The sequence below is a fragment of the Manihot esculenta genome, chromosome 12, assembly GCF_001659605.2.
Source record: "Manihot esculenta cultivar AM560-2 chromosome 12, M.esculenta_v8, whole genome shotgun sequence".
NCBI lineage: Eukaryota > Viridiplantae > Streptophyta > Magnoliopsida > Malpighiales > Euphorbiaceae > Manihot > Manihot esculenta.
Window position 1 is genome coordinate 3,548,514 of NC_035172.2, and position 27,856 is coordinate 3,576,369.

The 27,856-nt window shown below is 33.5% G+C and overlaps 4 protein-coding genes across 6 annotated transcripts; 2 read left to right on the top strand and 2 right to left on the bottom strand.

The window, feature by feature from the left end:
• LOC110628530 (transcription factor HY5-like) lies at positions 1-10,192 on the top strand. 2 transcript variants are annotated; one of them, XM_021775245.2, is made up of 4 exons: positions 105-309; positions 383-545; positions 9,598-9,754; positions 9,841-10,192. In XM_021775245.2, the coding sequence occupies exons 1-4, from the start codon at positions 192-194 to the stop codon at positions 9,886-9,888; spliced, it is 486 nt and encodes a 161-aa protein (XP_021630937.1). In that variant the 5' UTR covers positions 105-191; the 3' UTR covers positions 9,889-10,192. The 2 variants fall into 2 exon arrangements, with proteins under 2 accessions (XP_021630936.1, XP_021630937.1); XM_021775244.2 differs by lacking the exons at positions 9,598-9,754; positions 9,841-10,192 and adding an exon at positions 5,696-8,998 and having other exon boundaries at positions 1-305.
• A 488-nt stretch (positions 10,193-10,680) lies between these two features.
• LOC110628529 (F-box/kelch-repeat protein At1g16250) lies at positions 10,681-14,993 on the bottom strand. 2 transcript variants are annotated; one of them, XM_043948802.1, is made up of 4 exons: positions 14,378-14,993; positions 12,765-13,340; positions 11,340-11,918; positions 10,681-11,135 (listed from the first exon to the last, which is right to left on the bottom strand). In XM_043948802.1, coding segments are annotated over exons 1-3 (1,152 nt in total). In that variant the 5' UTR covers positions 14,380-14,993; the 3' UTR covers positions 10,681-11,135; positions 11,340-11,344. The 2 variants fall into 2 exon arrangements, with proteins under 2 accessions (XP_043804737.1, XP_021630935.2); XM_021775243.2 differs by having other exon boundaries at positions 10,681-11,139; positions 14,378-14,978.
• A 2,564-nt stretch (positions 14,994-17,557) lies between these two features.
• Positions 17,558-22,423, bottom strand: LOC110628531 (tetraspanin-18). Its single transcript, XM_021775246.2, has 6 exons — positions 21,941-22,423; positions 21,536-21,635; positions 20,275-20,355; positions 20,084-20,188; positions 19,167-19,349; positions 17,558-17,842 (listed from the first exon to the last, which is right to left on the bottom strand). Exons 1-6 carry the CDS (start codon positions 22,240-22,242, stop codon positions 17,771-17,773), a joined length of 843 nt encoding a protein of 280 aa, XP_021630938.1. The 5' UTR covers positions 22,243-22,423; the 3' UTR covers positions 17,558-17,770.
• A 2,916-nt stretch (positions 22,424-25,339) lies between these two features.
• On the top strand, positions 25,340-27,329 carry LOC110628865 (GDSL esterase/lipase At4g28780). Its single transcript, XM_021775689.2, has 5 exons — positions 25,340-25,628; positions 25,710-25,837; positions 25,933-26,175; positions 26,292-26,547; positions 27,023-27,329. The coding sequence occupies exons 1-5, from the start codon at positions 25,376-25,378 to the stop codon at positions 27,253-27,255; spliced, it is 1,113 nt and encodes a 370-aa protein (XP_021631381.2). The 5' UTR covers positions 25,340-25,375; the 3' UTR covers positions 27,256-27,329.
• The last annotated feature ends 527 nt before the right edge of the window (positions 27,330-27,856 follow it).

Below are 27,856 nucleotides of genomic sequence, written 5' to 3' on the forward strand. Positions count from 1 at the left end.
ACTTGTGATTTGGCAAAATCTGAGAGAAACAAATATGAGAGAGAGAGAGAGAGAGAAGATAGTGATTGGCGTGGTTGGTCAATAAGTGACGGCTCTCCATGCATCAACGTGTTTCTTCATGAGCCAAAACTTAAGCCTTCTAAAATCCTAAAAAAGAATTCTCTCCCCCAACTCAGGGACCGGAGACAGAGATGTCGCTTCCACGACCCACGGATCCCTTACCCTTACCTTCAATTTACGAGTCTCCGCCGTCGCTTGCGGCCACTGCTACTACAAGCTCTTCTTTTTCTCACAACAAGAGGAAAGTAGGTTGGTGCTTCACTGCTCCCAATTTCTAACATCATTTCTTTAACTTACAAAACTTTTCAACTTCTCTTTCCAGAAGAGAGCGACGAGGATCTTTTCACTGTTCCAGATGTGGAAGCTCCACCCTCTACCGCGATTCCTAATACTTGTACTAACAAGAATACTCCGGAGGTTCAGCGCCGCAGCCGCAGCCGCAGGGGACGTAATCCTGTCGATAAGGAGCACAGAAGGCTCAAGAGGTAAGGATTTGATTTTCTTTTTCAAATTTTTTTATGTAATTGGCCTGGACGATTCCAGTAGCATGATGTTAGTCTAGTTGGGATTATAATTGGAAACTAGTTAGAAATATTTTGTATTTTTATTAAGTTTTATCCTTTTTCATTGCACTTTGGTCTATATTGTACCTACTTTCCAGATTTAGTGGGATTATGTCTTTTTAATATTAGAATGATTAGATACTAAGATGACACTTTTAACTTGTAAAAATTTTGTATAAAAGCTTTCTTTTGTAACTTCTCCGGCAGAAGAATACCAAATTAGTAGAGAAGTCTTTTTCCTCAATTTTTTTCATCTTCTTCCCTTGCACTTCATTGCTACAAATTGTTAACAGTGGTATCAGAGCGTTTTATGGTCTTTGTGTGGCATGTGAAAGAGAGAAAACCAGCAAAGAAACCTTCCTCAAAAAACCTTAAATACTTGTGAGTAAAAATATGGCTTCAAGTAGCTATTCAGCTCCTCCTCCACCTGTTTTCTCAAGAGAAAACTATCCCATTTGGTCATTTAAGATAAAGGCTTATTTGAAGGCCTATGATCTATGGGAAGTTGTGGAAACGGGTACAGATCCTCCTCCTTTGAGAGACAATACTACGGTTGCTCAAATGAAGCAACATAGCGAAGAGTGTGTAAAAAAGTTCAAGGCACTCTCTTGCCTTCATTCCGCTGTTTCTGATGTTATTTTCACAGGAATCATGACTTGTGAATTAGCAAAAGAAGCTTGGGATAAGCTTAAGGAAGAGTTTCAAGGAAGTGACAAAACTAGAAGTCCATGCATATTCTAAATTTGAGAAGAGAGTTTGAAGTCCTTAAATGAAAGATTCTGAATCTGTCAAGGAGTATTCTGATAGATTACTCTCTGTTGTCAACAAAATTAGACTTTTAGGAGAGCAGCTTAGTGATAAAAGAGTTGTAGAGAAAGTTCTTGTAAGCGTAGAAGGATAATATTTGTTATATTTCACAATAGAGATTACAACCTATTTATACACGAGAGATGGTATCTAAATAGGAAGAAAATCAAGCCTATGATTATACAATCCCTAAGATTAAGCAACTGACCCATCTATCAATATTTACTTCCTATATTAACATATTTACGTTCTATAACTTATAACACTCCCCCTCAAGTTGGATCATAAATGTTAATCACGCCCAACTTGTTACATATATAATCAACTCGAGTCCCATTTAGAGCTTTAGTGAAAATATCTCCTAATTGTTCTCTAGTTCGGATATGTCCTGTTGATATTATCTTTTGTTGGACCTTTTCACGAATAAAATGACAATCAATCTCGATGTGTTTAGTCCTCTCGTGAAATACTGGATTGGAGGCAATGTGGATAGCTGCTTGATTATCACACCACAACTTAGCAGGCACCGAATTTGTGAACCCAACTTCTTCCAACAGTTGACATACCCATAAGATTTCACAAACGGCTTGTGCCATGGCTCGATATTCAGATTCAACACTAAAACGGGAGACCACATTTTGCTTCTTACTTTCCATGAGACCAAGTTACCTCCCATAAAAACACAATACCCAGTAGTTGACCTCCTATCAACTTTCGAGCCTGCCCAATCAGCATCAGAAAAGCATTCAATATTTGAGTGCCCATGGTTACCATAGAATAGGCCTCGCCCTGGGGCCCCTTTAAGGTAACAAAGAATCTGTCCCAGAGCATCCCACTGGGCAACAGTAGGAGAAGACATAAACTGACTTACCACACTCACTGAATATGCAATATCAGGACGAGTCACCGTCAAATAATTTAGCTTGCCAACTAATCTTCTATACCTTCCAGGATCTGCAAATGACTCACTGTCTTTTGTGGTAAGTTGAAGGTTAGGGGTCATTGGGGCACTACAAGGCTTAGCACTCAATTTTCCTATTTCTGCCAACAAATCAAGAACATATTTTCTTTGAGATAAGAAGATGCCTTTCTTATACCGCATGACGTCGATTCCCAAGAAATATTTCAAGGAACCCAAATCTGTTGTATGAAACTGTATTTTAAGAAATTCTTTTAGGGATGTGATGCCAGCAATGTCACTTCCTGTAATAACGATATCATCCACATATACTACAAGCAGAATTACTCCACTATCAGAATTTCTATAAAACACTGAGTGATCATACTTACTCATCTTCATTCCAAACTGTTGGACCACCTCACTAAACCTGCCAACCATGCCCGAGGACTCTGTTTCAAGCCATAAAGGGATTTTCGAAGTCTACAAACCTTACCTGACTCCCCCTGAGCAACAAAACCAGGTGGTTGCTCAATATAAACCTCCTCCTGAAGATCACCATAAAGAAAAGCATTTTTAATATCTAGTTGATGCAAAGGCCAATCATAAGTAGCCGCCAAGGAAATAAACAATCGGACAGATGCGAGTTTGGCAATTGGGGAGAATGTATCAGAATAGTCAACTCCATAAGTTTGTGCATAACCTTTGGCCACTAAACGGGCCTTGAGGCGAGCAATAGATCCATCAGGGTTTACTTTCACTGCAAACACCCATTTGCACCCAATAGCCCGCTTTCCTGGGGGCAAGGACATCAACTCCCAAGTACCATTAGTGTCAAGGGCCATTATTTCCTCTTCCATTGCAGCACGCCAACCAGGATGGGACAAAGCCTCAATAACAGTTTTGGGAATTGAAATAGAATCTGAAGCAGTGAAAAAACAACGAGAAGAGGAGGATAATTGATCATAAGAGACACAAGATGAAATAGGATAAGTGCAAGTACGTTTACCTTTACGAAGAGCAATGGGCAAATCCAAATCAGACAGTGAAGGATCAGTGGGAGCAGGATCGGTCGATGAAGAAGCGGGTAGCGAAACGGAGTCAGAGTCCTCTAAGCGTCTGGAATACACATGAAAGATGGGAGGGCGACCTGGCACATGAGCGAAAGGTGTAGGAGTAGTCTGAGGAGACAGAGAGCGAACAGTGTATAACAAGAGGTCATCTTTCTCCTCATGGGTGTTATAAACAGATGATGGCGGAAAAAACGGAGTGGACTCAAAGAATGTTACATCCGCAGACACAAGATACCGATTCAGATCAGGAGAAAAACAACGATACCCTTTCTGACGTCGAGAGTAGCCAAGGAAGACACATTTGAGTGATTTGGGATCCAATTTAGTAACCTGTGGACGAACATTGCGAACAAAACAAGTACAATCAGAGATACGTGGCTCAATAGGAAACAAAGATTTAATGGGAAACAAAATGTTATAAGGGATATCACCATGAAGGATGGGGGAAGGCATGCGATTGATAAAAAAACAAGCAGTGGATACAGCATCAGCCCAAAAACATTTAGGTACCTTCATTTGGAATAAAAGGGCTCTGGCTACTTCAAGAAGATGTCGATTTTTTCTTTCAGCAACTCCATTTTGTGAAGGAGTGGCAACACAAGAGGACTGATGAAGAATCCCTTTTTGTAACAAATAAGATTGAAATTCCCCAGAGAGATACTCTTTAGCATTATCACTTTGCAATATACGGATGGAAGTATTGAATTGGGTTTGGATTTCAGCATAAAATGCACAAAAAATAGAAAATAATTCTAAACGACTCTTCATTAAAAATAACCAAGTAGTACGAGAGAAATCATCAACAAAAGTAACAAAATACTTAAAGCCAGACTTAGACACAACAGGACAAGGACCCCAAACATCTGAATGGACTAACTCAAAGGGGGACGAAGCTCGTTTATTGACTCGAGACAGTGTAGGTAAACGATGATGTTTGGCAAATTGACAAGACTCACAATCTAGAACAGACAAAGAATGAAACTGTGGATATAACTTCTTCAAAGTCGAGAGAGAAGGATGCCCCAAACGACAATAAACATCAAAAGGTGTTAAACGCGTGGAGCATACTAGAGATCGAGGAGATCGAGGTAGTTGCTGATCCAAGACATAAAGACCCTCTGACTCACTCCCTCTACCAATAATCTGCTTCGTCGAAAGATCCTGAAAAACACAGTTATCAGGAAAGAATGAGACACAACAATTCAATGCACGAGTGAGTTTACTCACGGAAAACAAATTAAATGCGAACTTAGGGAGATATAACACAGAGGATACAGAAAGAGAAGGGGTTAAGTTGACATGACCAGAACTCATGACAGAAGATTTAGTGCCATCAGCAAGAGTAACATAAGAAGGCGATGTATGAGACTCAAGATTGGACAAAAGGTTAGAATTACCTGACATATGATGGGTAGCACCAGAATCAATAACCCATTTGGAGGATGAAGACACAAGACATGCAGTAGAATTACCTGACTCGGCAATTGCAGTGATAGAGGAGGAATTAGAGGATTTTAAAGATGCCTGGTATTGGATGAATTGTGCATACTCATCTGCAGATATTAAAATTCCCTGATCGGAAGATCCATTCAATTTGTGTTCCGTGATTTTAGTCATCATAGGAATCACATCAGTTACGGTGGTGGTTTTAACTTCAGCCATAAGGACAACCGATCCAAAACGATAGCAACAAAGAAATACAGAATCAGAAAACAGTACCCCGCGTGAACAGTACCGATGAACAGTACCCCGTGAATAGTATCGATGAACAGTACCCGTGAACAGTGCCGATGAACAGTATTGTGAACAGTACCCCCAAATATGAATAGTACCTAAAACACCTCCACCCAATACCCGAACGGCAAACAAACCTCAAATCTGACTAGGGAATGGTGTGGCGACTCCGGCGATGGTGAGATCCAAATGTTACCCTTTATGGGTAACCCAAATGAACAGAGCCCTAAGTCTCTAAAAAAATTTTAAAATTTGACGAGAGAAAAAATTATATCTACGAGAATGGCTCTGATACCATGTAGAAGGATAATATTTGTTGTATTTCATAATAGAGATTATAACCTATTTATACATGAAAGACGATATCTAAATAGGAAGGAAAATCAAGCCTATGATTATACAATCCCTAAGATTAAGCAACTGACCCATCTATCAATATTTACTTCCTATATTAACATATTTACTTTCCATAACTTATAACATAAGCCTACCTGAGAGATTTGAGCCAAAGATCTCTTCTTTGGAAGATTCTAAAAACTTGAGTACCATTTCTCTTTCAGAGTTGGTTAATGCTCTACAAGCTCTTGAGCAAAGGAGAACATTCAGAATGGAGGAGTCCTCAGAGGAAGCTTTTTTGGTGAAGCAAAAGGGCAAGTTAGCTGAAGAAGCAAAGAAAGCTGGAAGTAATTCTTTTAACAAGGGCAAGCAACATGCAAATAGAAGGAAGGGAGGTAGAAGAACAAATTTCCTACCTTGTCCTACTTGCAACAAAACCAACCATCTTGAGAAAGATTGCTGGCAAAAGAGTGGAGTTAAATCACCTCAATGTGGTTTTTGCAAGAAGCTAGGTCATGTCGATAAAAATTGCAGACTCAAGCAATATAGGCAAAACCAGAATCAAAATCAGAATCATAACCAGCAACCTGCACAACAACTTAATTACCACGATGATCAAGCTCAATGTGATGATCATATTTTTGCTGTTACTCACTCCTCAAATACCAGTAGCAGACACACTTGGTTTGTGGATAGTGGTTGCACTTGTCACATGGCAAGGGATGAAAGCATGTTCTCTTCCATTGATAAATCAGTGAGGATCAAAGTAAAGCTTGAAAATGGAGAAATTGTGGAGTCTCAAGGCAAGGGTTCTATATATATTCAGACCAAGCAAGGTATCAAACTAGTTCCTGATGTTCTTTTCATTCCTAGTTTAGATCAAAACTTGCTTAGTGTTGCTCAAATGATGAAGAAGGATTATTCCTTGTCATTCAAAGATAATGTGTGCTCCATTTTTGACTCTCATGGTGCTGAAATTGTTAAAGTTAATATGGTGGGTAATAGTTTTCCTTTAAATTGGAATTCGATTCAACAATACACCTCATATGTTCCTAGAAATGTTGAATCTGATTTTGTGGCATAAAAGATTTGGCCATTACGACTTGAATTCTCTCAAATACATGCAAAGTAAAGAAATGGTTAGAGATATGCCTGGAATTTTTTTTATGGTAGTGTGTGTGGAAATTGCCAACTTGGCAAGTCTCATAGACAATCTTTTCCCGATAATGCAACATGGAGGACCAAGGAAAAGCTGGAATTGGTTCATATTGATGTATGTGGACCAATGAGGACAGCTTCCATAAGTAACAACTCGTATTTCATCCTCTTTATTGATGATTTGACAATGATGACTTAGGTTTATTTTCTCACCAACAAATCTCAAGTTTTTTCAGTATTTAAAAAATTTAAAGCTCTTGTTGAAAGACAAAGTGGCTGCAAATTGAAAACTTTGAGATCAGATAATGGTACTGAGTATGCTTCTAGTGAGTTTAACAAATTCTGTGAAGATTTGGGAATCAAGCATCAATTTTCAGATAGTTATTTTGTTGAACAAAATGGTGTCTCAGAGAGGAAGAGTAGAACAGTAATGGAGATGGCTAGATGCATGATGATTGAGAAGAAATTACCAAAGAATTTTTGGGCAGAAGCTGTACATACAGCTGTATACCTTCTCAACAGGCTTCCTACAAGGTCAGTGCAAAGAATGACACCTGTGGAGGCTTGGTTTGATTCAAAACCATCAGCAAAACACGTAAAAGTGTTTGGTTCAACTTGTTACATTCATATTCCTGCAGTAAAGAGAGGCAAGCTTGATGATAAGGTAGAGATTAGTATCTTTTTGGGTTATGCAGCTCAATCGAAGGGTTATAGAGTGTACAAAGTTGAAGCCAAGAAGGTGGTTGTGTGTAGGGTTGTGAAGATTGATGAAGATGCTTATTGGAATTGGAAAACAAATCAAGTTGAGTATTGTTGTTCAGATCAGCAGAAAACTAGAATTGTTCCTGCAATTCTAGAATTAGATTCTAATTTCATTACAGATTCTGACATTGGTTCACCTCCACCAAGAATCAAATCTCTTGCTGAGATTTATGAGATTTGTAACCTGGCTATTTCAGAACGTTCAAACTAGGTTGAAGCCTCAACCAATGATGCATGGTAGCTGCAATGCAAGAGGAGATTAGGATGATTAACAAGAATGAAACTTGGATTCTCACCCCTAGACCTAAGAATAGGGGTTCATTAGAGTTAAATGGGTTTACAGAGTTAAATTGAATCTTGATGGAAGTGTGTTCAAGTACAAAGTAAGGCTAGTTGTTAAGGGATATGCTCATGTCCTTGGTATTGACTATGGAGACACATTTGCTCCTATTGCAAAGCATGAACATGATACTGTGAGATTACTGATTGCACTTGCTGCTCAAAACAAATGGAAGATTTTTCACTGGATATCAAGTCTGCATTCCTCAATGGCAACTTGGTGGAAGAAATCTTTGTTGAACAGTCTGAAGAATTTGAAATTGTTGGTCGTAAAGATCATGTCTATAAGCTTAATAAAGCTTTGTATGGATTAAAACAAGCTCCTAGAGCTTGGTACAGCAGAATGAATTCTCATTTACTTGATCAAGGCTTTCAAAGAAGTCCTAATGAGCCAACTTTATATGTGAAGCACACCAAAAGCAAGAGTTTGCTTATTGTCTCTTTGTATGTTGATAATTTATTGGTAATGGGAGACAACTTAGAGGAAATTCAAAGAAAGGGTTATGCATGAATTTGAAATGTCAGACCTTGGTTTGATGAAGTATTTTCTTGGCATTGAATTCGACCAATCTAAAAGTGGAATATTCATCTCTCAGCACAATATGCCCCTGATATGTTGAAGAAATTCAGTATGGAGAATTGCAAATCAGTTGCAACTCCATTGGTGATGAATGAAAAGCTTCATAAAGATAATGGGGAACCAAAAGTAGAAGGTTCTACTTTCAGAAGTCTAAATGGCAGCTTACTGTATTTGACTGCTACAAGGCTTGATTTGATGTTTTCAGCTAGTCTTTTATCTAGATTCATACAATCTCCAAGTCATAAGCAATTTGGTGTTACTAAAAGGGTCCTCAGATATTTGAAAGGTATTGCAAACTATGGTATTTATTATACCAATGTTGAGGATGCTGCTTTGGTTGGGTATTCAAATAGTGATTATGCTGGTTGCTTGGATGATTATAAAAGCACCTCTGATTATGTTTTTTCTTTTGGGTCTGGAGCTTTCACTTGGAATTTAAGGAAGCAAGATATTGTTGCTCAATCCACAGCATAAGCAGAGTATGTTGCAGCTGCATCTACCGCCAATCAAGCCATTTGGTTAAAAAAAATTTTATTTGATTTGCAGCAACCTGAAGAAGAACCTACAACTATTTTTGTGGACAACAAATTAGCTATTTCCATAGCTGCAAATTCAGTTCAACATGGTAGGACCAAGTTCATTAATGTGAAGTTTCATGCTTTGGGAGAAGCTGAGAAGAATGGAGAAATCAAGCTGGTCCATTGCACAATTTACATCAGGTTGATATTTTTACAAAAGCATTACCAAGAGCAAAACTTGAGTTCATGAAATTTTTGCTTGGTGTTTCCAAAAACAATCTCAAGGAGGAGTGTTAGTCTAGTTGAGATTGTAGTTGAAAACTACTTAGAAATATTTTGTATTTTTGTTAAGTTGTATCATTTGGTTATTGCACTTTGGTTTCTGTTGTACCTGTTGTATCAAAGCCTCTGTTTCTGAAATCAAAATTCCAGGTTTGATGGGATTATGCATTTTTAATGTTAGAATGGTTAGACGCTAAAATGGACACTTTTCACTTGTAAAAACTTTATATAAAAGCTTTCTTTTGTAACTTTTCCAGTAGAGAATACCAGATTAATAGAGAAGTCATCTTCCTCAATTTTTTTCATCTTCTTCCCTTGCTCTCCATTGCTGCAAATTGTTAACACATGGTATGATTCTAATTCATATTTTTGGTCATTAATTGACTATGAATCTATAATTGTTCTGTTGAAATAATAACATCTCGCTGCAATTCAATATGTTCATCTCGATGCATAGTTATTGTGATAATCTACGTACTGGCTGCAGATTGCTAAGGAATAGAGTTTCTGCACAACAAGCTCGAGAAAGGAAGAAGGTTTATGTCAATGAGCTTGAATCGAGGGCCAAAGAATTGCAGGACAGTAACTTAAAATTAGAGGAGAAAATTTCAACTTTGATCAATGAAAATGCCATGCTTCGCAAGGTGAGCTCTCTTTGAATTATATGTTGAATTATCACTGGATTATAATTATATATGAGTTGAATTATGTTAATGAATGGAGTGTGCAGGTTCTTTTGAATACTAGGCCAAAAGCTGATGAAAACAATGAGCCATAGCTGAGATGATGAGCTCCTCTCTGCCTCTGTTTATCAGATTAATGACTAGACTTTGGAATTTGCCTGGTGATGACTACTCATGATTCCCAAAATCTAAGAACCCTAATCTGCCAGCTTTAGATGGATATTTTCTTACTCGTGTGAAATGGGCAATGTCTTCAGTAGTTATTTACTTGATGTTCTGGGAATTGTAATGTACGTATTACATATCTATGAACCTTACTGATGTCTCATCCTGGTTGTATTTATGAAAATACATTGTATTAGAAAAGAGAGAAATTCAGTGATCATACTTACTTGGCCAGTGTTTTAGTCGATTGTGCTAATTTTATGTCATCATTTTATAATATTTCTACTAATTATGATCTCGTAATTTAGGTAGAGCAGTTATTTCAACGTAAGATCTAAATGTGTTACTTGCTTTGGATTTATTAATATAATTTCTGATGTTTTAGTAAAAGAAAAAAAAGAAAGAAGAATGAGGGAAATTTGACACAGTGTGACACAACAGCAGAGATAAGGGAAAGATATTGCTGTTAAGAATGTTCAGTAAAAGCAACAAGCCAATTTCCACAGCTGCACAGCATCTTTCTTTAGCCTTATAGCGGGCATGGCACCAGAACTTTCATGGCATATTAGCCCAGATAATATTGTTTTCAATTGAAACGCAGCGTTTTTCAAACTAAAATGGCCGACGAATTTACTGAACCAACATTAGGAATTAGAAAGGCATAAACTTTCCACCTGTTTAAGGAACTAGGGAAATCATCTGCAACAGCCGCACGTTCCAGATGGAAGAACACCATAGATGTAATAATATGTAGAAAAGGAAAGAATGGCTGTTCTTTTGACCTGTCAGTTGTTACAAACCATGCAACTACCAAGCAAATAAGGAAAATTACAACCCGGAACATGTGTATATCTATTTTAGACTGTCATATTCTCATCTGCTCCTATTATGGCTATTGTCCAATCCTCTGCCAACACGTATAGCCAATAATATGCTGAGCTGGAACTACATATACACAAAATACTCTTGGTTAAAGTTGCATTTGAAGCACAATTAATCCAAGGTCCTTGTGTTTTGTAACATTCTTCGATGATGCTATTCGCAGTAAACACTATCCAGAAGGACAATATTCCATGTCAGCAACACCACAATGCGCTGTTCATTTGTATGATTGTCCAGCAAGCAAAGTTTGAGTCTCAATTTTTGAACTCATTTCAACTTGGCTGCGCTCTTTCTTCTTCCTAAGAAAATGATTTCCAATTCATTAGACATACCTTTTTGGCAATCCACTAAAAATTGTACAAGGAAATATTAAAAAAGAATCACATAGAAATGCACCAGAATAGATAACCAACCATTCAAATAAACTCCAGGGGCTTGTCAAACAAATATTCTAATGTCCATAACATATAATTTAAGAAAATCTTGGTTCAAGCTTTACCTTGATCAGACAGAATATTCTTCTTCCAAGGATGCACATCCTAGTATAGAGCCGCATGCTCGCCCACACATGGGTCTAGCTTCCTTCCATTTCAATGGCCTGACCAGTGGATTGCATACCCTCACCAGACCCAATCTTACTATGTCAAATCTCCCAGTTCCTGCTTCTTCCCACTTGAGAACCTTTCCACCTAAAATATATAATTCCTCTTGTAAGGCTGCAAAACCATAACCAAAGGCTTCCAATGCCCGTGTATGGTTATGAAGAATTACCGAAGGAATTGCACCAATGTTATACCATTCTCCTTTTTCAGAATCTCTTGTTTTAATCAAGCTTTCACCCCAATCAACAACTGTATATACCCGATCACCCCCCATGACCTGAACTGAGAATTGCATTGCCCTTGAGAAAGGCCAGATATCCTCCACTATGCACCATGTTTTCTCTGATAGATTAAAAACTTGAGAAGCATTCATGTCTGACAGACCTACCTGGTCACTCAAAACATGAAGTTTGCCTTTATATGATAAGCCTAAGCAGTCCATCTGAGGGTTGGGCATTGGTGGCAATTCCTCCCATCTGCAATGTCTCTGCTATGTCACAACCTCAGAGGAAAAAAATGAAACTGCTAAAGGGATATCTAGGCGTGCATACATACACAGAAAAAGGAGAAAGAAGAGAGGAGTTGGAGGAAACAACTGCAATTAAAGTTTAACTTTATTTAACAAGAAAACAAAATCTATGAAGAAACATATATAAAATCCACTGTCGTGGAAAGTAAATGGAGGACATGATGTTCATACAAGGAAGAAGAGCTTTAGAAAAAAAAAAAAAAAGCAATCCTACATGTAAGGTTAACAAAACTACATATAAACGTTGAATGATGCTTACAACAACAGGAATCTGTTAGCTGGGACAATAGCATATTCATTGTCGAGTGTGAACCTAGTACTAATGCTAAGAAAAGTCCTACAAAATGAAAAATTGAAGCAAAGTGAAGAAAAATCTGATAAACTTATATAAGAGGGACAAAACACAAGGAAGCCAATTATGTTGCAACTTCAAGTCGATATGAAGAATTTTACTCTTAAAATATGGCTATATTGAATTTCACTTTAATAGTGGAGAGAACTTATTTCAGGAACATGACACATGCAAATGCAATTCTGGCTATAAAACATTAACAAAAATTATAGAAAGTTCATGCCCAAGACATATGAATAAACTCACAGAACGGGTAAAAAGGGGGAAAAGGAAACAAAAATATTTCCTGCTCAAAAAACAGGAGAACAGTTAAGAACACATTTAGCACTAAATAAAAGCACCAAGCATGCAGCTACAGTCTAAAAGCAGGAATTGGATGTTTCTAATTAATTGTCACAAACTTTTGATAAACAAAAGAAACATATCACGCCCATCACATACTTGTCTATTAGTGGATCATAAACCTCAGCAAGGGCAAGTCCTCTTGTAGAAGACAAGTTGCGGCCCCCAGCAACATAAACCTTGCCACCGATAACACTGCATGCAAAATGAGAACGTGGTGTTCGCATGCTTTCCATTCTTTTCCACTCTTTCTTAAATGGATCAAACTGCAGGACATAATCAGTTATCAAAGGCTTTTGATGGGGAAGTGATGAATCTTGCGGTGCATAGGATCCACCAATTACAAGGAGTCGATTATAAATGCAAACGCAAGAAAACCCAGAGTGATGCCAGTCAGCATAATCCCCTGAAAACTTAGGCAGGGGATGCCACCTATCAGCATCAGGGTCATAGGCAATCCACTGGTTGTTAGACTGTTCAGTAAGGGCAAACAGCCAATTTCCACACCATCCTTCTCTAGCTTTATAGTGTGCATATTCTGAGCTACGAATTAAATCTCTCCACCTCTTTGAAACAGTTTCAAGCAATCCATGATGCCCGTGGGATAGCCTTGCAAGACATCGCAAAGCCAGATCATCTGGCAGTCCTGGGATGATAAGCTGATCTACAGATTCCCTAAAGTGAACAAATTAACCGAATCAAAATAATATTTACACCAAACAATGGATTAGAAAATCAGTATAAAACAAGAAATATTAATGGATAGAACATATAATAGGATATGGTAATGTAGTACTTAAACTCAGGGTGCAATTTTAAGAATCTTACCGCTCCAAGTGACCAAAAGCAGGTTGTAACAAGCAGAAGAACTCATAAGATGCAACAATAATGATGCTTGGAATTCCTTTTGAAATATGTCACAGGTAGGATGGATCACCATACTACATTAGACATTCCCAATCATGGAAAATGAGCAACTATTATGCACAGAAAAACCAATCATATAATAGGAAATCTGATTGAGGTCCAGACATCAAGGGTATGGTTGGGTGATCTGATACTACAAAGTGTCCCTAAGGAATGCCCCTCTCAGAAATATGCTAAGGTTCATTCACACATTTTGAGAACACACTCGTTTCCCAGTGTTTCTTAGGCAGAACAGGCTTCAGATTAAGACAATGAAGTGTACCTTATACAGTCAAGTTACATCATTTCTCAGCAGTTATACAAGTAGGCCATGACCCTAAATTTAAAGGATAGTGGTTCCCTTCACTTCAAGAAGGCTTCTAAATTCTGTGATTTAATATACTGACATTCTAAATTGGATTTTGCTGCCAATCACTGCCATCCATTAATTAAATTCAGAATAACCCATAATCAGTGCAAAGCACATAATTGTACATTCTGTTTGATCTAATCTACTGACATTCTAAACTGGGTTTTCGCTAAAGGTTGCCATCAATCATCCCCTGCTTCGATTTACCTAAATAAGCCAAATCACAAAATTTCTCATTCCTCTAGAAAATAATTGAGATATAACATGCAATTTCTGGTAAGGGGCTTTCCGCATAAGCCATATTCCTAGTAATTTGCAGTCTTATTGATTCTGAGAACAAAGTTCATGAAGAGGTAATGCTGACTTTCAAGGCATGATTTGGAATTCAGGATGAGCAGCGACTACAAAGACCAATTAGAGAAGATAGAAAACTCACATAGATGAAGCGCAAAAATACGAAATGAAAAGCTCGAAGACGAGGGTTGCGCTGAAAACGTTAAGAAGAGAAGAAGAGTTTGGAAGGCAACTCCATGACCGTAAGAGAAAATCAGCTTTTCGGCCCTGGGTTTGTCATCTCCCCAAAGTTTCAACAATGCCAATCTTTTGATAGCGTGAGGGAGCTGACTGTAATTTGGCTTGCTCGTAAGCATTCTTTAAAAACTAGGGAGATTTACAATTTAATTACTAAATATTATCATTATTTATAAATTAATTTTTATATTTTTTATAAATTAATTAAAATATCCTATCTTCCATCCATTTTCAGTTGATTAAGAAAAGATTAAACTATCTTTTTTTCTAAATTAATTTTCATTCCTTTAAAAACTCTTGACTTTTCCATTTTCTATCTCTCTCACTCTTTCATCGCTGCCATCGTCTTCTTTTTCTACGGCGTCCTTCTTTATAAGCCCCCTTTAATAGCAGTGGAGAAAGATGCTAATACGGACAGAATTTTAGAAATTATCAATAGATATCAAATTAAAAGAGAGTTTTTTTACATACAGTGGAGGTTGATTTCTGGATATAGATGAAATTTTTGCATTCAATTGGAGAGCATCAAACATCTAAACAAGGATGAAAATCGAACCAATAATAGAGACGAAATCCAAAATAGAGTCGAAGACAAAAAAAAGATGGTGATAGGACATCATAGATAGCTATGTTCATTTCTTTTAAATGTCATCAATAATCTTATCCACACGCAGAGTATCGATGAGTAGTTTTTGCATTTTTTGATTTTTATTGGAATTTAAGTTTTAATTTTAATTTTTAGATATACTTTAAATTTGTTTAATTTTAAATAATTAATTTGATTTAAAAATGTTATTATTGAAATTATTGGTTTGTAGTTTGATTTAAGATTTCAATTTAAAAGTTTAGGAATAGATATCATATTCAATTATATGCTATAATAAGTGAATCGTTGAGTTTTTGCCGAGACTAAATTACTCTAAGAGATTCTAATTGCTGTTATAAATTTTACTACTATGATATATTAGAATAGAAACTCCTATTGGGGTTAGCAGTATTCGGTTCAAATTGAAAAAATCGATCGAACTGAATTGATTTAAAATTTTGATTCGGTTTTTTATACATTTTGATTTGGTTCGATTTTTAATTTCAGAAATTTCTATTATTTCGATTCGGTTCAATTTTGATCAGAAAAAAATTAAAAAAATCGAACCGAACTGATTAGTGATAATAATATATTTTTTTAAAAAAATTAAATCATACTAAAATTAAAATATTTTAATTAAATTTTAAAATATTAAAAATAAAGTGTAAAAAATTAAAAATTATTCAAAATCGAAACCGATCAAACCGAACCGAATCGAACCGAATCAGACCGGTTCGGTTCGATTCGATTTCTGACCAAAATCGGTTCGATTCGGTTTTTATAAACACTAAAATTTCGATTTTTGGTTTATTCAGTTCGGTTCGGTTTTGAACCGAACCGACCAAATGCTCACCCCTACTTATCTAATATTCAAAGAAGAAGGTGGTGAGAATGGTGATTTTAATTCAGGACAGTGGTTTTAGTGGAGGGAGGATGTTCAATAATTGTAAAAGTAACTTTGGATTTTAAAAAGTCTATCTTTTCTAATTAAATTTTTAATAAAAAAATAGTTAAAAATGGATAAAAAAATTAAATTATTAAAAAATATAAAAATAAAAAATATTTAATAAATTTTAAAAAATATAAAAATTGAGTTATAGATAATAATAATATTTAAAAATTAAATTATAAATTTTTCTATAAACTAAAGATAGAAAGTGTCAATGATTTGCAATTTGCAATTTTGCATTATTTATTAATTACTCCCTTTATCTTAAATTAGTTTTTTTTAGCAAGCTATCGATTGTCCTAACATTCTTCATTCTCTCGTGAAAAGTGTTTATTATATATTTTTTAAAATAATTATTAATTATTATATTTTTCAATTAATAAAATGAAAAATTGTTGGACAATGACTCTTCGCATTTCTCTTATATATATATCACTTTTTTAAATTTATTTAACAACTTGCTAATACCCTCTATTTAATATGCATTAAAAATGCTATTTCTATTTTATAATTTTTATTCATATTATTTTTTTATAAAAATAAGAAATGATGTTTATTTTAATCAAAGGTAAAAAATTTTTATTTAAATTTTTATTAAAATAATAAAATCATTATTAATAACATATAATTTGATTTAAATATTAAGAGATAATTTGAATTTTTTATTTGAAAAAGATAAACCATTAATAAAAAATTATATTAAAAATAAAATAAAATTAAATAGTGTTATAATAATTAAGTTATGTATTAATTATAATATAAAAAAAATAAACAGTATTTAGGATGACAGAAGTAAAAATTTATTATTATAAAAATAATTTACTAATATACATTATTTAATTTTTATTAAAATAATATATAAGTAAAAAAAAATAAAATTTATTACTCATTATTTTTTCTATCATTTAAAGTTTATAGTTATTAAGAAAACAACTAAATCATTTAAATTAAAATATTTATTACTTGACAAAATTACTTTTTACACCACCTAATTATTTCAATCTTCATCTCCCTTTATTAATCTAATGCTGAAAATGTATGGTAATTAAAATAGAGAAAAAGGGAATATACCTCAGTGGCTTCGTTTATAATAAATCATGTCATAATTATATTATTATATAATTTTTATTTTTAGGAAAAGATATATTTTGTTAAATTAATAATAATAATAATAATAATAAACAATTTCATTTATAATGTTTCTCAAAATGAAAATTAAAGAAATACATTTTCATTTTCCCTATACTTGCCTTGCCTAAATTAGGCTCCAAAGTCGAGATGCTTTATCAAAATTTGACATAACTGAAATCAAAATGTCTAATAATAACAGAAACCGTCGATTCAATGTGTATTTAATATTACTGTTAGAGCAGCTGTTTATAGAAAATATTATATTTTTAATATAAATTAGTGATGAAAAAACCAACATAATAAAACAGTTCTTCTCAAATTTCTTTTTCCATCCACATGTAAAATGATGCTTTTCTAAAAAAAACTATTTTTCTGATCTTCAAACTCAATAGCAAATAGACTAACTTTGCTAAAGCATAGGCTAATAATGAACACAAAACATTAGAAGCACAAAACGTTTCGTCTTTACAGAAAATGTTAAAAGAACAGTACAAAGCAATTTTAAGCTATACACATCACAACTTCAACACCAACACCAACAATTAATGCAACCAAATAACAACATTATATACTTTGTAACAGTGTGAGACTCCTTTTATTTGATTTGTGGGACACAGCTTCTCTAATCTGAATTACATGGATTTCATGCTCATTGATGCATTCTGATTCAGTGCATTAGCTTTATCACCACCGTTCAATCCATACTGCCATGTAAAAGTATAAAATACCATCAGAGGTGCGATCCCCAAACAATATAATTACAATAACTCAAAAAAACTACATTTTGTTTCAGTATTTCATAGACGAAAACATAGATGTGACGTAGAACCAATAGAACAGTTGAAGGGGAAGGGAAATGAACTTTTTAATTGTCAATTGCCAATCATAATCCTATAAGATCTCTACCAAAATACCTAGATTACATAGGTTTTTATAGTCATTAGCTAATCCTCCTATGAATGGGATTAAAGCTTATGAAAGTTGACTTATAAGCATTTGATGTTTATAAGCTATTTGAAACTTATAAACCTTTGAAATTTTAAACAATTATGTGTTTGGTTAAAATGGTTATAAATGGCAAATAAACATTTGATATGTTTGATAATAAATAGCTTATAAGTACATTTATTATTAAAATTACTAAAAAAAAATTAAATAAGATATGTGGTGAAGTTTTGAAATTAAATAAGGGCAATATCATAACTTGTTTGGTAAGTTCAGTTCTTACAAGCAGCAAAATGAAAAGCTAGTCACACCCAACTTATTTTTTTTTTAGAACATAAAATGTTAAACAAACGGGTCAGATAATTTTTAGAACTCATAAGCTAGTTTGACCAGCTTATAAGTTTAAATAACACCCCCTAAACTAGGAAAATACTAAATCTTATCTAATAGAACTTTCTACATATTCCCAAGAAATAATAAAATTTCTAAATAATAAAAAATCTGAACTTACTAATTTTGATATAAAGAAAGATCTAATTTCACAAATAAAAATTAAATAAAAAAATTACTAGATGTAGTCTTCATTGACTGCATGAAGATGTCAACCTGATAACAAGTTAAGAAAAGCTTAACAATCTCTGAGTGGGATAAGCGCAATCAAACTTGAGTCACAATTTGATATTAGAAATTGAGATAATTTTGCCAGTCCATTAGACAATAAATTGAAATTGTATTTATAAGATTTCCAAATATTAAATAGGTATTGCAAATCACATCTCCTGAGATGGATCTGGACAATTATTTCATAGCATATAATTTAATATATCAAAACACAAAGATAACCAGCTTATTTTCTCTTCAACAGACTCCGTCTATTTCTTCCCAACACTAGGTTTAGTAAACTATGGGAAGCCAACAACTAAAAAGCAAGACTCTGCTAAGAACAACTAATTAGAAAAGTTTAGCTCTGGGAGGTTTAAGTGTTGTTCTACCTATGGTTTATTTATGGTAATTTGATTTGTGTTAATTGTTAAATAAGGATCTTTTAATTTATGGATAATATATGGCCTCAAATGAAAATACCTTCTCTCTCATCCGTGAGCTCCAGATGTCTGAATGAATCCCTGAGCCAGATGTTTGCCCCGATTGATTTAGGAGTGGATCCCAATTTCTACCTCCAACATTCTCATAATCCTCAAATTCTGAATCTGTTCTGTGAGTAGAAACCAGAGCTCGCAGGATTATTGCAAGCAGTAGAGCTAGTGCCTGAACAGAGAAAACAGTTGGAAAATAATAAATAAAATGAAGCATCCATGGCTCCTAGAATAATTCTTTTAGAAAAATACAAATCAAAAGTCATTTATACTGAAAATGAAAACTGAAAGGTGTCCTTATAATAAATAATGAAAAGGTGCATATAAATGACTTCATCCAGTACGGGAAAAGCTTTTAATGCTTTACAGAACCATACAAGTCCATATATCAAAATTCAAAAGCAACAATATCATATACCATTCATCATGCTGTAGTCATCTATGTTTCATATGCTAGGCCAAGTATAGAGTTGGATCATTGAAACAAATTTGCAATCCATCCAATAAACTTAGGTGCATATAAAAATATATGGCTCACTAGCCTATAAACGAGTTATTCACAAATCTATGAACAAGCTGATTCACAAACTTATATATGAGCTAACTCACGGACCTAAACAAACTGAACATTAGCAAAATCAAGCAAAAATGAGGCTCAAGCTTGGATCATTAAGAATGACCCAAGCCAAGCATCAAGCAGCTAGTGAGTGGCTTGGTTCATTCATATCTCTAATTTCTGGTCAAAACGTCAACCAAAAGCCAACAGTTTGCTGTCTCCTAGAGATCCACATATCATAATTTTTTTCCGTAGTGTTTTAATGCCCTAACATTGGAAAACAACAAATTAGAAAAGAAAAAATAGATTGAATGCGAGAGTGCGTCACTTTAAGTCATATTGTAGCATACCTGTATTGTGATCACTGTAATGCCAACCCATTTACATATATCTGCATTTTCTTCAATAAAAGACCTAAGGCTTTGAAGTTCTCCAGTTGGATCAGGCGGAAGATCCTGTTAACACAAGAAGTAAACTGTTAATATACCAAATGTTTATGCAGGATGAAATCTATAATAAACTTAAACAAAAATAACATCACCTTCTGCCAGCTAAGATCAATTGCAATGAATGCCACCAAAGCTGCTTCTAGCAGAATTAGTACAGTCTTGAGTATGGTGTACTAACATTTACAAGGTTAAGAAAAAGACGCTATGAAAGAAACTGAAGCTGACCACAAATTCTGGATTAAGCACTGACAATTCAACTTGCAAATATAGCTATTAAAGGGTGATGCATTAAGTCACAAAGGGTTCTAGGGCCTAGGCACAAGGTGTCGGCGCATGATTGAAGTAAGGCGCAAATAATAGAATTTAATAAAAAAGCAATATGGCATATAATCAAAGAAATATATTACTCAAATAGCATATTAATGTCTTTTAAAAAAAATAGAGAAGCAATATCGCAATAATACTATGATAAAATAACTCACATAGCCATTGTAAGTGGTATTTAAAAAGAATGGTTTTGATAAACTAGAAATAAACTAGTACAAAAAGTAATTAAGATGAGAAACATGCTAAGATAATACATAAAACAACGTATTAGGAAAGCGATTTAAAGCAACCAGTTATAACCAGTAATGCTAAGTCTGAGAACTTCTCAGTTATAAATATTGGTACGGTAGATTCAGAAATTTCAAGTCAAGGAGTTTTTTTTTTCCTTCCTGGAACCTTGCACCGGGAACAAGGCACCTAAAGAGTAAGGATTAGAGCTCGGTGAGCCTTGAGCTTGAGGAGCACCTTTAATAACTATGCTCCTGAAACAGGCTGGATAATCCAGTGCTAGAAATTGTCATTTCCTATTTTTGACACTGGAGAATATGATTAAAAAGAGATAGAGCAGATTACATTACTGTCTTTTGAGTTGGTGAAGTGATTGCGGCTCTTGCAATTTAATTCTTATTTGATGGGATATTTACACAGGAGGTACAAGACTACATGGGGATAATAATTTACAGCTCAAGATATAGCAACAACAAGGCACAAGATATACAATAGTATGTAATTCCTTAATTCTAGGCTAATCACGCACAGTGCACGATGACCAGGTTTGGTACCAATTTTCAGCATAAAAGTATGCTTTGAGTTGGTGACGTACACTAAAGTTCATTATTGAGAATTCAATGGGTCAAATCCTTGGAGAGTGTTGGGGAGGGGTGCGAACGGGGAACGTGAATTTCATTTCCAATGTGCAAAAGGCATCAACGAACATTAACTAGCTACTCAAGGATAGCTGCATAATAATTTATTATAAAAAGTAAGCCCAATAAATGGCGAGAGAAGCTCATCTATGCAGGATACAAAGCACAGGCAACAGCCATTGATAGCTTCAGCTGCAATGCACCCGATGAAAGTAATTGTACACAATATAATGCCCACGCCCATAAAAGAGTAGATGAACCTGGCAAAGTCCAAATCAACACTTGTACTTCAATTTTGCACATGACCCATGGGCCATAATGACCACAAAAGCCAACACTATGCCAAACATTCAATAAGGAATTGAGCACTCAATTTCCATCGAAAAAAAAAAAAGCAGAAGCCAATATCAGCTCATTTAACACCCTTTTTCTAATTCGATGTGACTCGATTCAAGATAAATCTCAAAACCATTATCTGAACCAATTAAATTCAAAAGACACTCTGATAAAAATATAAAACACAGAAACACCTCTTGCAGAACAAAAATAATAAAAATAAGAATACCACGGGGCTGGAAGCTTGAAAGAATTAAAATCAAGCCCGAGTCCATCATCGATCCCATAAGCCACATCGGTGACGAGGTTAAGAACCCTAAGAGAATGGGAATTTGAATTGGGTAAACGTGAGAGAGAAGAAGAATCCAGAGATGGCAAAACAAGGGGCGGAGGAGGAGAGGGAACGCGGTGGTTCCATTGATTGAGCATCCATACCGAGTAGAGAATGATGCACACACCAATGAATGCTTGAAGAAAATTGAAGAGTTTAAGCAGGAATGCTAATGATATGTGAAAACAATTACGTCGCATTTGTGGTGAAATTGAAACCCCAACAAATCGCAACAGCAACAGCAAGGAGGATTGAAGCGCGCACACAGACAGAGAGAGAGAGAGAGAGAGATTCCTGTCGATAAGAGTGAAGGATGGAAAACTTCGGTGAAATTTGTATTTTCGCCTTTTGGCTTTTTGCAAATAATGATTTGTTTTGAGGGAAACTCCTTTTTTTGCTTTTCAAATATTGGATCAGTGCCGTTATTCGTTTCAATCGAGAAATTGGGATGGGGCCGTCATTCTTATTATTCAGGAAAATAATTTTTTTTAAAATATTTTTTATATTTTTTGCTGTTTAAATATTTATAAACATTAATTAATAAAAATATTTTTTATTTTAATAAAATAAGTTATTTTCTAAATATTAAAAATATTATTAGGATCACTACATAAAAGTTTAAAAAATATATTTTATTTTCAATTAAAATAAAATAATAAAAATAAGTTATTTTATTATAAAATATTTACATATTTTTTTAAAATATAAATTATTTTTAAAAATAAATGAAGGTTAAAAATTATTTTTTTATTAAATTAAAAAAATTAAAAATTGTGTCTCAGTTAATGTGATATTTTTTATATTCAGTTTAATATATTTATTATCCAATTAAATTTAATAATATATAAAAATATGAAGGTGAGTTTAGTTCAGTTGAAAAATAAAAAATTGAATACATAAAAAAAAATTTAATAACAAAATTGAATCAACATGAAAATTCATGAAGAAAAACAAATTAAATGGAATAGGCAAAATGAAAATTTTAATATATTGAAACAAATTGGAGCCTTTTTTAGTGAAAAACAAATGGAAATGAATTTGGTTTGATTATTGCTTCACTTTAGTGTTTTAAATAAATATAAAAAAATTACTACTTATAAAAAAATTTACTAATTAATCTATTAATTTTAAAAAATTTTAATTAATATTTCTATTAAAATATTTAAAAAAATTTATTAATTAATTCTTTTATTAATTTTTTTAAAATATTTTACTGTTTAATTTATATAAATTTAAAAAATTTATTAATTAATGTGTACATATTTTAAAATTTTATTGATTAAAAATATTTATTTTTTTATAATATTTATGAATTAAAATTAATAAAAAAATTAATTTATATATTTTTAAAACGTTAAAAATATTTTAATAAAATATAATATGAATTAATTATTTTGATAAGTCGTATGTTATAAAAAGTAACTTACCTTGATTTATTATCTAAACTTTTACGGACTAGTAGTTTTTTTACTCTTTAGTTTTAAAAACATTATCAAACATAACTAAAATCAATAAATTTAAATAAAACATAATTAATACACCCAAAAACACATCTATATAATTTTTATATTAAAGAAATTTTCCAAGAAAAAAAAAGGCAAAAAAATAAAGGGATATAAAAAGATAGTGGACAAAAGAATATCAAAATTGATATTCTTCCAAGTGGTTCAGCCTGATGCCAAGGTAATAAGGGCCCAAATGTGAGGCAGGCCCACTGATTATTCCTTGTTTCTTTATCATTACCGAAACCTCACATGCTTTGTCTCCTGCACCCATTTATATCTCATGCCAATTAAGTCAAAATTTATTTTACAATTTTATTGATTTTTCTCTCAATATCTATTATTTATTTTATAATATATAGTTTATTTCAAATTTTTATAATTTAATTTTATATTAAAATAATATCTCTAAATTTTAGAGTTAATACAATACCACAAAATAAATAATATTTTTACAAAAATTGAACCACAAAAAACACTTTCTTTGTACTTTTCTTTTTTTTTTTAATTAAATCCTAACTAAAATTAAAATTTTTAATATTATAAATCCAAAACTAATTATTAAAAATTTTTAAATTTTAGACTTGGCTCAAGATACCACCTATGTTTTGAATCCAACCTAAGATTCGAGCGAGCTAAAAATTAGTAAAAATGAATTAAATTAAATTTTCACATATTTTTTATTTTTTAAAAAATAAAAGGAGTTATTTTTTATTTTAAATATAAAAATAAATCAATTTATTTTTTTATACAACTAAAATAATAATGACAATTTCCAATTATGGCAACTTGGTAAGTGACACTTCATATTTTGAGTTGATGATTAATGATTGTAAGGCTTTTCTTCATGAGCTGCAATATGTTTCGTTTGCTTTTATTAGGAGATCAGCGAATCAAGTTGCTCATACAGTTGTAAGGGCGGCTGATTTTTTGTCTGATTTTGATTGGGGGTATACTCTCCTTTATTCTTGTACGACGCATTATCTTTTGATATTAATAATATGAGCTAAGCTCTCCTTCTGATTCAAAAAAAAACAGACAGTCCCTTATTAGCCATCTCCTATCATGTATTAGGTTAAATTTAGGGAAATGGAAATTAATTCAATTCAAAAATTGCATCACTTATTTAATCTCTCTACCTAGTAAGGAAGCCTAGTATGTCCCATATCAATTATGAAAAATGATTAGATACATACACCCAACCAATATCAATACAATAAATTATCATATAATTTAAAATCAATAACTAGCCCTTAATTAATTAAAGCAATGCTTTGAGTTAGATGCCCACACTAATTGCTGTCAACTCATTTCCTTAATATTGCAAACCTGAATTCACGTAGCTTTCCTAATCCATATACCCTCAAAGATTAATTACTCTAATCAAGATCAAGGTTTTTATTTAATTGCACAAAACTACCTTCTCTTACCTCTTGCCAGCTCTTTCCATATTGTATGCTTAATCAAAAGTATATAATTATAAATTTTTATTTAAAATAATAATGATAATAATCCTAAACAACTTTCATAAAATTTGTTTTTAGAGATAATTACTGTGGCATCTTATATAGTTTACTTTAATTAATTAAAATATCTATTATATTAAAATACTCTTATACTTTTATTCTATTAATTAAAAATAAATTCGTTAGTTTCTATTTATTTTTACCATTAAGTTTATTCTTAATAATTAAAATGCCCAAGCAAAAGAAATAAATTAAGGAACAGAGAGATAATCACATCCTATATATAAGACAGCATCTAAATCTAATCCCAACCTCCCCATTAAGAAGTTGTAGGCTGCACCTACAGCTTTTGGAGAGACGTTTCCATGTCAAGCTCAAAGTTAGTTCATATGGCTGTTGCCTTATTGACTGCAGTGGTCATAGTTTCATCTCAGGCAGCAGAGGCAGCTTCTCAGCGTGCTTTCTTTGTGTTCGGTGATTCTCTCGTCGACAGTGGCAATAACAACTACCTAGCCACCACTGCTCGTGCTGATTATCCGCCTTTCGGTATTGATTTCCCCTTCACTCACCAGCCAACCGGTCGCTTCTCCAATGGCTTGAACTTCCCTGATATTATCAGTAGGTTTCTCTTCTTCAATTTACTCGTCAATGGGTACTTATATATATATATAACTGTTCAAAACTATTATGTATACTCAGGTGAGTCAATGCGGTTGGAGCCAACGTTGCCTTACTTGAATCCTGAGCTCAATGGCCAGAAACTACTGAATGGCGCCAACTTTGCTTCTGCCGGAATTGGAATCCTCAATGACACTGGAATTCAATTTGTAAGCCTATAGCCTTAAGCAAACTGCACTACATGATGTTGTTTTGGCAATAATTAGCCTCTTTTTAGTGTTGCAAATGTGAAATTAATATGCAGGTCAACATACTAAAGATCTCTAGGCAACTCGAATTATTCCACGAGTACCAGCAAAGAGTTGGTGAAATGATCGGAGCAGCCCAAGCACAGCAGCTAGTGAAGAATGCACTAGTCCTTATAACACTAGGAGGAAATGATTTCATCAACAACTATTTCTTGCCTACAATTTCATTGAGAAGGCAACAATATTCGCTCCCTGATTATTGCCGTTATCTGGTCTCAGAGTATCAGAAAATTCTCATGGTAAGTGACCATTTGAATGATCTAGGACATGGGTTCCGTGTATTTTGTCCAGAGGCCACTTCGGCTACTTAGTTCGACAGTTAAACTACCTAAAAACTCCATTGTAATTAATGCAGAAGCTGCATGATTTGGGAGCCAGAAGGGTGCTGGTGACAGGGATTGGACCACTGGGTTGTGTTCCAGCTGAGCTAGCCTACTCTTTGAGCAAGAACGGGGAATGTGTAGCAGAGCCACAAAGAGCTACTGCGATGTTCAACAATGAGCTGTTTCAAATGCTACTTGGACTCAACAAGGAAATAGGCTCTGATACTTTTATTGCTGCAAATGCTTTTGATATGAACATGGACATTATCATCAAGCCTCAGGAATTTGGTTTGTTTAGACTCATCACAGCTCTCTTTAATTATGTTATTTTGCTTATAATTATGAAGCACCTAACATCACCTAACCCTAATGAATTCATATCAACTTGGTAATTACAAGAAGGATTCTATGCATAAGCCACTAAGTTAGCAGCTCATACACCCTTTTATTTAAGATTTGAAGTTGTCATAAATTTCAATAATCAGTTCGATATTATCTATTATTAGATAGAATCAAAATAGTACTGCAATTTTCTTATTAAATCGATCAGAAAACCCAACCCTTTACCACTCAAGCTATTTGCAAGATATAATCAAAATAGTTCTCAACCACCCAGAAGGGGTTAGTTCTAATATTAAAGGAGATTCATCAAGTTTGAGAAATCTTAGATTCAAATATATAAATTTTTAACTGCAAATTTTATATTTTTGATCTGATTTTAGTATTTCTCGTAGTATAATAGCATGTTGCATGTTTGGAACAGGATTTGTTACATCAAAGGTAGCCTGTTGCGGACAAGGGCTATACAATGGGATAGGAACTTGCACTGTATTTTCTAGCTTGTGCTCAAACAGGAATGAGTATGTGTTCTGGGATTCTTTCCATCCAACAGAAAGGGCTAATAGGATCATTGTGCAGCAGCTTATGACTGCATCCACCAAGTACATGAACCCCATGAATCTCAGCACCATTATGGCCTTAGATGCCAACCTCTAAACCTTTCATTAATTATCTCTTTGTACATATATATCTATATCTTTCCTTTCGTTGAGTTGCCTTGAAAACTCCCTTTTAATTACGCCTATATATACATATTAATAAAATAATAAAAATTTCTTATACGTACTCGATGTTTATACGTATATGGTGTATAAGAATTTTCTATAACGTACTTAAGCAAGTGATTAAACATATGCTGCTTTACATTTCTACTATTACTTTCTTTTTTGTTAACTTATTTTACATGTTGTTTATACTACTCTTACATAATTAAAAAAAAAGTAAAATTTACCTATATGTAATTATTTTCGGTCTTCGCTCTTAATTTTAATTTTAATAATTATTTAATTAAATAAACATATAGAGAGAAGTATGGTTAAGTATTAGACTCCTTGAGAAAATCTTCAAGAATAGTTTGTTACCGGATAATCTACAGAATTTCAATTTATTCACCAATCGATATAAACTTATTCTCAAAAAAGATCGTTAATTAATCCAATTTTATTATCATATAAAAGTACAATAATCTAATATATCAAAATAGCATTGGATTACTCATCCTATTTACCCTAACTTATCATTTCATTTGCCCACCTAA

Bases quoted from the DNA above. Each gene is read 5' to 3' on its own strand.
- LOC110628865 (XM_021775689.2), top strand. From the start codon at position 25,376: ATGTCAAGCTCAAAGTTAGTTCATATGGCTGTTGCCTTATTGACTGCA. The intron at 25,629-25,709 runs GTAGGTTTCTCT...ATGTATACTCAG, and splicing joins GAACTTCCCTGATATTATCA to GTGAGTCAATGCGGTTGGAG. The intron at 25,838-25,932 runs GTAAGCCTATAG...ATTAATATGCAG, and splicing joins ATGACACTGGAATTCAATTT to GTCAACATACTAAAGATCTC.
- LOC110628530 (XM_021775244.2), top strand. From the start codon at position 192: ATGTCGCTTCCACGACCCACGGATCCCTTACCCTTACCTTCAATTTAC. The intron at 306-382 runs GTAGGTTGGTGC...TTCTCTTTCCAG, and splicing joins TTTCTCACAACAAGAGGAAA to AAGAGAGCGACGAGGATCTT. The intron at 546-5,695 runs GTAAGGATTTGA...TTTCTCTTTCAG, and splicing joins GAGCACAGAAGGCTCAAGAG to AGTTGGTTAATGCTCTACAA.
- LOC110628531 (XM_021775246.2), bottom strand. From the start codon at position 22,242: ATGCGACGTAATTGTTTTCACATATCATTAGCATTCCTGCTTAAACTC. The intron at 20,356-21,535 runs GTATCCTGCATA...TGTAAATGTTAG, and splicing joins ATGGCTGTTGCCTGTGCTTT to TACACCATACTCAAGACTGT. The intron at 20,189-20,274 runs GTGATGTTATTT...TTGTGTTAACAG, and splicing joins TTGATCTTAGCTGGCAGAAG to GATCTTCCGCCTGATCCAAC.
- LOC110628529 (XM_043948802.1), bottom strand. The intron at 11,919-12,764 runs GTATGTGATGGG...GAGACATTGCAG, and splicing joins TATGATCCACTAATAGACAA to ATGGGAGGAATTGCCACCAA.